Source organism: Chaetomium globosum, genomic scaffold (assembly GCF_000143365.1).
Source record: "Chaetomium globosum CBS 148.51 scaffold_1 genomic scaffold, whole genome shotgun sequence".
Taxonomy (NCBI): domain Eukaryota; kingdom Fungi; phylum Ascomycota; class Sordariomycetes; order Sordariales; family Chaetomiaceae; genus Chaetomium; species Chaetomium globosum.
The window spans coordinates 5170078-5178376 of record NT_165976.1 but is presented as its reverse complement, the minus strand read 5'-3'; the positions used below and the strand labels follow the sequence as shown (position 1 = coordinate 5178376).

The window sequence follows — 8299 nt, the reverse complement described above, 5'->3', positions numbered from 1 at the left end:
GGGACGCCCCCATCCCTGCCCCCCTCCCAACTACCCCCCCAACAACAACTCGAAACCATGCCCCACACCATCGCCTACCGCTCGCGGCTTGCCGCGCTGCAGAAGCGGCGCGAGCTGGCGCGTCGGCGCGTCGAGGAGGAGCATGCCAAGAAGGATGCGCGGTGGGCGACGCTGCCGCGGAATGTGGTGAGTGGCGGGCCGGTGGTGTGGCGGGGGCTGGGTGCGGATGCGCAGGCGAAGGAGGATTTGTTGCGGCGGTGTTGGGTGGTGGTGGAGGTTTTGAGGGCGGCGGGGAGGAGGGGGCCGGGGAGGGAGTTGTTGGGGATGGTGTTGGGGTTGGTGGAGAGGGGGGTGGGAGGGGGAAGTTTGTGGGTGTTGGGGGGCGCCGGTGTGGGTGCGCAGATGAGTGGGATGTGGTGGATGGGAGGAGGGTGCCGAGGTATTTGGATGCTGGGGAGGTGGAGTGGTTGAGGTTTTTGGGGGGGGAGTGCGTGAATGGGTTGAACTATACGGGGCGGTTTTTGCCGGATACGCCGAGGGATAAGTACAGGCTGTTTCAGCTGTTTGCGAAGAAGGTGAAGAAGCTGCTAGATGATAAGAATCCGGAGGGGCTGTTTAGCTCGCATGACGCCAGCGTCGAGGTCGAGGACCTGTTGAAGGCCATCAATGCTGGGAAAGACAGCAGCGCGGTTGTCAAGCACGAGTTCAAGCCGCATGATGCCTGCAAATGGCTCGACAGGATGAAGGATAGGGGGTATCTAAGGTGAGGAATGATAGGGCCCCGGGTGTTGTGTTATGCTTTCAGGGGTAGTATATATATGCGCATACTTACACTAACACTCCCAGGTTCCACCTCGACCCAACATGCTACGGCGTCGTCAGACGCCCTATCTGCGACTACTTCCCAGAGCACCGCGTCATCTGGCCACGGCAAACACCAACCGGCGACCACAAGCGGCCCAGCTACCACCCCGATTCCATCGCCGACTGGGACACGGTCATCAACGAGGGCGAGGAACCCCGCATCAGCGAAGGCAGCGACATCTGGGAATTCTTCCAGGCCCTCGCCTTCCGCCTCGGCTACACCATCTCCATGCTCGAGCAAGAACGCCGCCAACACCCCCCGCAACCCATCCCCGCCACCCACCTCCGCGACTCCATCCGCGCCTGGTCACGGACCTGCGCCCGCCTCGAACGCACCACACCCCCTTCCCCCACGGCTGCACCAACCACAGCCGCACCAACCGCAGCCACACCAACACCAGACAAACTCGACCTCATCCGCACGCAGCTCATCAACGAACTGCACCTCAACCAAACCATGCTCGCGCCCGGCCGCGCCCAGCACTACCTCGACGCCTCCGGCACGCGCCAAACCGTCCTCGTGCGCGACCACAACTGGGACTGGGCGGCCATCACGGGCGCGGGGCGCGCAGGGGAGAAGGAGGGGGGGCGTCAGTCCCGGAGCAAGAAGGGCAAGAAGGGGAAGAAGGAGAAGAGGCGCCAGTTCTGGTCCATCAACCGGTGGCCGGTGGAGGACGGTGGCGCGGGGTATCTGACCGCTGAGGCGGCGCGGGCGGTGCGGGAGGATGCGTATGCGGATCCGGCGGTCGGGTATGATCCTGTGGCGGTGGATCGGACGACGGAGTGGTGGTATTTGAGGCCCAAGTTGCAGAGGTATCGCCAGGAGAAGGCGGTGTTTCGGAAGGGGCCGGCGGTGTATCCGGTGGGGGATACGCGGCTGCAGAGGGAGGTGGTTAGGGAGAGGATGGTGGAGATGGTGGAGAGGGGTGAGTTTTGCTTTTCTTTTTCCCTTTTTCTGTTCCTTTCCCTCTTGTTATTTATTTCCCTGTGCTTCTTACGCTGGTTTTGGGGTTTGTGTACTAACTACGTTGAACAGCTACTGGGCTAGACATGGAAGAACCTACCTGGGGCGAGGCACTAATGGCAGGACTGAATCCCTTTTCACGCTCTCCATCGCGCGTTGAGGACCGGGAGGCGGAGGGCAAGTTACCACCTGTCAAACCCGGGGATATTCCGAGGAGCTGGGATCCCGTTGCCGAGGCGGAGCGCGCGGCTACCGTGGAGGCCGAGTCGGACTACGAAACGGAGGAGGACATCGATGAGGAGGATGAGGTTGGAAGTGTAGATGTGCCCATGACTGGGATGGGGGAGTCATGGATGACGGTATGAAGGTAAGTCGGAGTGTTAACTTGGAAGTTATTTAAGAGAAGGGGGGCCAGAATGAGGCGTTTTGGATACCCGGTTGCTGGTGTCGGCGTCATTGTTCCGTCATTTGTATGCCTTCGTAACTCAGAACAACAGTTTCGTATTCGTTCATTGTTGGAAGCAACACGTCGGCTGTCTAATATGCCTAAGGACCAACAGTAAACCAACCCGACTTCCCCATAAACGCCGCAACAATGGACAATAGCAAAGGCGGTTGCCCGCACACCAAGGCATCCCATAAAGCGCCAATCCAACCCACAGAGGAAAAGCCCATCCAAATGATCGCTATGCCATGCTAAAAATCACCAAACATCGCCATAATGCGCCGGCCATACCCATGCTTGTTGAAAGGTGTTCTTGCATGGATGACTCCGCAGAAAATCAAGCGTCGTCTTCAAATCGGGGCCTCGGAGTAGCTGGAGTATTCGGGGCCTGCCGGTTCCCAAAGGTGTGCCAGCAGTTGGGGGATTGAAGTATATACCTGTCATATGTTAGCTGAAAATCCTTGGTTGATCTGTGGGATCCAACAACTTACCTCGCCATCGCCTCCCTGAATCGGCTCTTGTACTCGCGCGGACTCGTCACGGTCGGCCTGTTCCGGCCACCGCCCGCAAACCCCCGGTTCTTGATCCAGCTCTCGAGCTGCTTATCCCAGGTGTAGGTCCGAATACAGTCAATGATACCCACAGAGATTTCCTTCTTGACCTCGTCGACCGCAACCATGAGCGAATAATCCATCACGTCCTGTTTGGCCAAGAACAGCGTGTCGTTGAAGACCGACGCCCGAAGCAGCCGCTTCGAGTGCTCCCGCGAAAACAGCGGCGACTCGTAGATGTACTCGACCATGTTTTCATCCAGCAGCACTTCGTTCTGCTCGCCCGTCGACTGGATCTTGCGGTTGCGCATCGACCCCTTGAGGTCAAATGTTCGGCTCGGGCAGCGGTCGTAAAACAGATTTTCCATCACCAGGAGGTCGAGCTTGATCTCCGTATTGGTGAGCGGGTTCTTGATGAAGATGCGGAAGAAGCCAAACATTTTGGCGATGACCGTGGGCAAGTCGTGGAAGAGCGCTTCCGACATGATGCTGAAGTAGTCGGGGGCGAATCGGAGGAACGACGAGGTCTCGCTCGGGGAGAGAGACTTCAGAATGAACCGCTCATCCTGAGTCTTGAGGAAGACCGATTTAGTCTTGCCACCTTTGGAGTCCCACTTCAGACACCGAGAAAGGGACTCGACGAAGCGATCACCCACGCCGCACTTGCGCCGGAGCGCGTCGAACTGCTCGGCGTAGAAGATTTGGCACGTCATCCTCGCTGCGCCCTCGGTGAACTGGTACTTGACATGCATACCCGTCGGCCGAAGAAGACTCTTCTCGAGCTCCGTGTTGTACCTGCTGGCCTTTGCCGCGGTTTTGGCCTCCGGATTAGAGAATTGCGGTCGTTTCATTTCCAGCCCGTCGCTGCTCTCATCCGTGTCCGGCATCTCCCACCGCTGCCGGATTTCCGCCAGCTTTGACATGTAGTCCTCGGAACTGAGGGCAAATGCCACGAGAGAGCTTGGCTCGTCCTCTCTGATGATCACGTCCGAATCGAAGAAGATGTGGTCCGTGGCATTGATGGGATATTCCAACTGCGGCCAGCCACTGGCGGAGCGTTCGGCCCAGAAGTTGGTCAACATGGTCATGAGGCTCTTCTTCTGGTGCTTCGGAAGCTCTTCCGGTATTTCTTCGCTCGGTTCTAGAGAGTCGGCGATCTCCTTCACGTCCGGCAAGATATCGTCGAGGGTGATGGCCGAATGGTCGACATCGCTCTCTACGCCCTCGTCATCAGAAGCGACCCGGCTCTCTTGCCGGCTGTCCTCGGCTTCTGTCTGCGCCACACTCTCGTCAGGCTGTGACGGAAGCTCTTGTGACGATGTGGGTTCGGCCCCCGAAGGTTTAGTTTGCTGCGATTCGGGAAGTGCGACGTCTGCCGTATCAGGACGTGTCCCCGCCTGCTTCTGGCCCCGCTCTTTCTCGAGAAGGTGATCCTCCTCCGACGGCCCCGGCTCTTGCACGGCCTGGTCCACGTCTTTGTAGACTTCTACTATGGTCTTGGTTGAAGACCGCGGCAAGAATGCTCGGGTGTGGTGCATCTTGGCCGCCCGCTGCTTGCGGTCTTTCAACCTCTCCTTTTCAAATTCTCGGCTCAGCTGCTCAAAGTGGCGGGCGAGAGTCGAGACCTTCGATTCCCTCTTATGGACGTATCGCGGGATCCCGGAAGGTCCTGCCTTACGATGGCTCTTCAGGGCCCCAAGACCGATTCGGTCAACGAACTTCTTCTCCCCCTTGAGTATGTTTTCCGTCGATGCCCTTTGTATCTCACCGCCCATATCCTGAGCCCTTTGTTCTTTCAGAAGTTTGCCGATAGCAGACTGTGCCCTCGGTAATGTCCCCGGTGGGTGAGAGATTGCCCGGACCATCGGAGGCGACACGGCTGCGCCCACCTTCCTAGGTAGGGCGCGTTCCGGCGTTGGCTTTGGAATACTAGTAGGATTTGCGCCACCGGCAACTGGGTTCCTAGGTTCGTTGGCCAATGCCCGTTGCTCCCGGCGTATTTGCTCTACTTTCTCTGACAATGACAGCTGGCCCGTGGGAGGAGGCGGTAGTGCACTAGCTTGGGCTGCCAGGGCAACTGCGGAGTTAGATGCGGCCGCTGCTGAGCTAGACGGTCGGTCGCTAGGTGCCTTGGCTACCTCTGGAGCGGCCTCTGGAGCGGCCTCTGGAGCGGGGGGAATGCTTTTCGTGTTCGCGGCGGTTGTCGGGCCTGGAGTCGCGAGGTCCAAGGGTTCAACCCGCTCCAAGAGCGCTTCCGCCTCGACCGCGGCACCTTCTTTTGGCGCAGGAACGGGCTGCACAACAGGAGACGAAGTCTCCTGCGGCTGACTGATTTCGATTTCCGAACTCTGAGATGGGTTCTCTTCAGCTTCGGAACCACCGGGTGGGGACGTAGCGGGGGTGGTTTTGTCTTCTTCGGATGCGACCGACGCAGTCCCGTCAGTACTAGGCAGAGACTCCTTGGACTCGTGATCTGTGAAAATCTTTTTCAGTTGAATGATAGTCAACTGACGAACGTCCTTGTCGGAGAGGAACTCGGCCTCGAATGTGGTAAACGCGGCATCCCAATCCGTCACCTTTTCGAGCATCTCGCGGATGACGGTGTTGAACGGAATGACCTCGTAGTACCTAGAGCCCATGTACGTGTCCTGGAGCGCGCGAATCAGCTCCAGTTGGTCCTCCTGGGCCTTCTTGCTAAGCCTTTCTACTTCGGCCCTGCAGGCCTCTGCTTTCTCCGGAAGCACGCTGTCGATCCGGATGCTCTTGAGTCGAGCACCGACAGAATTCATGAAGCGATTCCAGCGGTCTTCGGCTTTTATGAAGACATCGTTCTTGAGCCTCAAATCGTAGTCCACCTTCCACGTAACTTTCGTCCGCGGTGCGATAATCTCGTAGAGATCGATGGGGTCATAGTGTACCCTCACTGCGATGTCGCGGTGCAGATAGTAAAAGAACCGGATGTGATCCTTCTGGTGGTCATGGGGACACTCTGTCTGAGGATTCAACTGGAGCCCGCTGCTCCAGAATGAGAGTTCGAGATATTTACCGAACGAGTACTTCCAGGTGCTCACAGACATGGGCATTAGCCCAAAATGCTTGTTGCAGTGCTTGCAATAATTCCACATGCATATGCCGGTCCCGTCATTGTCGCCGATGTTATCCTGCGGCTTCTCTGGAAAGTTTTCTGGCCACGCTGGGGACGTTTCCAAAATGATGGTGAGGCGGGCGTTGTCATGGACATAGGTGCGGTGGTGCTCAAACATCTTCCGATCACATCCGTTGGAGTGACAAATGAATTCGGCGCCCTCGCAGACGTCTTCAATGTATTGGCCGAGGGTGCAATCCTGGTCCATGCTTCCGTTCGGGTCGGGGTGCTCGTTATAAAACTCAATCGCGACCAGACTGGGCTCCGAGCATGGGATTTTCGTCGCCGTGCAAGTGACCGAATAGAGGACAACGATGTTCTGGTGCGAGTAGGGGTCGAAGAGGTCAGCACTCCCGTGGATATACGCCTCCCATTGTTTCGCCTGTGTTCGGTAGCTGTGTAGCGCTTTGTCGTATTCAGCATCGTGAACAGCGTGGAGAACCTCCATGACCTTTCGGGGAGCCCTCTGTTCAACCCCCCGTACCATTTCTGGTTTGACCAGTTGAAACGGCTCTGGGCTTTGCTTCTCGTCTTCACCGAACCCATCCATGCGCTCCTGCTCGAGGAGCTGCCTCAGATAGGTCGCGCGCCGCTCCTGCTCCCGCGCCTTCATGAGCAGATATGGTTGCCTGAATTTGACAAACGGGGATGTGGATAGAATCCTTGTCTCATACTTTGCTACCGTGTCGCTGTGGAAGGCGGGCATGGGTATGTCATCGGGCACCTGCGCATGGGAGTGTAGCGCGTGCATGGATATTGACCCTTGGTCCTGCTCAGCGGCTGGCGCCTGCGCAACTAGGTCGGTGCCGGTTCTGGACGGCTCCGGGTCAGCAGCCATAGTCGCGCCCTCGTTGCCCCGTAAAAGGTGACCACTCTCTGTGCTCTGCCGGGTGATGAGAATGGCAGGACGGCTGCTCGAGGGGTCGGGGACTCTACCAGGACGCAGCATGAGGCTGTCATTGCTCTCCCCTACGGGCAATGCCGGCGGTGCCGGTAGCGTAGGCTCCGAATTCGGAATCTGCACGAACTCGTCGCGCATGAGGCAGGACTCCAGCTTCAGGTTATAGATGACGTAGACCATGAATTCGGTGATGCGCTTCATCCGGGAGAGCACCTCGGTGGAGGCACCACGAAGCGCGATGGTACAACCACGGTCTTTTGGACAACCGGATATGAAGATGTACGTTTTCTTCTTACCCCTGATCTCGTTGTTCACAAACGTCTTGACCTCGAAGCTCTCGCTCATACCGACCCGAACGCCGAGGCTGAGCATGTCCATTGACGAAATGACCGGCATGCTGACGATGCGCGCCACGGCTTCAAGAACGGATGGCTTGACGTTGTAGGCCACGGCGACGTTTGCTTCCGAGAGATATTGGAGCGCAATCCCGGCCACGCTCTTCTCCACTAGTAGCACATGGGGCTCCAGGTTGAGGATCCGGTTGACAACCATCCTCAGGTATTCCTTCTCCTGTTCGATGACTGGCTGCAAGCTCATAAAATGCTGTTCCGGGTGGCGTTGGTACTCGAGCGGAAAGGTGATGATGACAATCCTCGGGTTGCGAATCTTGCGTGGCATGCTCTTGAGCGCAAGGTTTTTGGTGAACACGACCCCGTGGACATAGGCTGTATCGGATGGCTTGCCGCCCGGGATCCGTTTCAGCTTCACCCAGTGCCGGATATCCATGTCGTCGCCGTTGCGGATGTCTGGGTCGACATCGTCGGCGCACCTATCTAGGATAGGAACCAGGGTTTTTTCCCAGCCCACAGGATTGGGAATTTCGGCATCTTGAAGTAGCTGTCGGAAAAGCTTCTTCACGTGTTGTAGGCTTGCAGGGTTCATGCTTTCCTCTGTTGATTTCCCGTCACGCATGGAGTCGTTCCGCTTCAACCCGGGAGCCTCGATGGCGTTCTCAAATATGGAAAGAGTGTCAGCCGAGGCAGAGGCGCCTTTCAAAACAGCAGATTTCGGCCAGGGGGAGCGCGGGTGATGGATGCTCGCGCTCGCGATGCTGAGGTTCCTCCGTCGCGGCGGGCGTGTGTGGATTGATAGATTCTGCAGGCCACTGCCCTCCTCATACCCGCGGCTCGCGTGGCTGAATCCGCTTATGCTCTTCTCCCCTGGACGGAATCGATATTTCCTCCCCGCGCTCAGGTAGGTACCAAAGCTCGCTCGGCCAGGATCGAGGCTGGCTGGTTGAAAGTCGCCGCTGTTCATGGTGGTAAAAATGTTGCTCAAGTTCAGCGGGTCTTCCTACCTGATCCGAGGTCAACCTTGGGTTAAAAGAAGTGGTTTAACGGCCGGAACCCGCGGCGCGACCAGAGCGGAA

The 8299-nt window shown here is 57.7% G+C and overlaps 2 protein-coding genes across 2 annotated transcripts in view; one reads left to right on the top strand and one right to left on the bottom strand.

Annotated features, from left to right (window-relative positions):
• CHGG_01681 (uncharacterized protein) overlaps positions 1-2193 on the top strand; it is a gene marked incomplete at both ends in the record, with an annotated part of 3760 nt that extends 1567 nt beyond the window's left edge. The window contains 3 exons of the mRNA XM_001220901.1: positions 103-763; positions 847-1790; positions 1901-2193. Of these exons, the coding sequence (XP_001220902.1) occupies positions 103-763; positions 847-1790; positions 1901-2193 (1898 nt within the window). The remainder of the gene's footprint in view (positions 1-102; positions 764-846; positions 1791-1900) is intronic.
• Positions 2194-2531: 338 nt separating this feature from the next.
• The window catches only part of CHGG_01680 (uncharacterized protein), a gene marked incomplete at both ends in the record, with an annotated part of 7733 nt that continues 1965 nt past the window's right edge, over positions 2532-8299 (bottom strand). The window contains 2 exons of the mRNA XM_001220900.1: positions 2532-2661; positions 2765-8179. Of these exons, the coding sequence (XP_001220901.1) occupies positions 2532-2661; positions 2765-8179 (5545 nt within the window). The remainder of the gene's footprint in view (positions 2662-2764; positions 8180-8299) is intronic.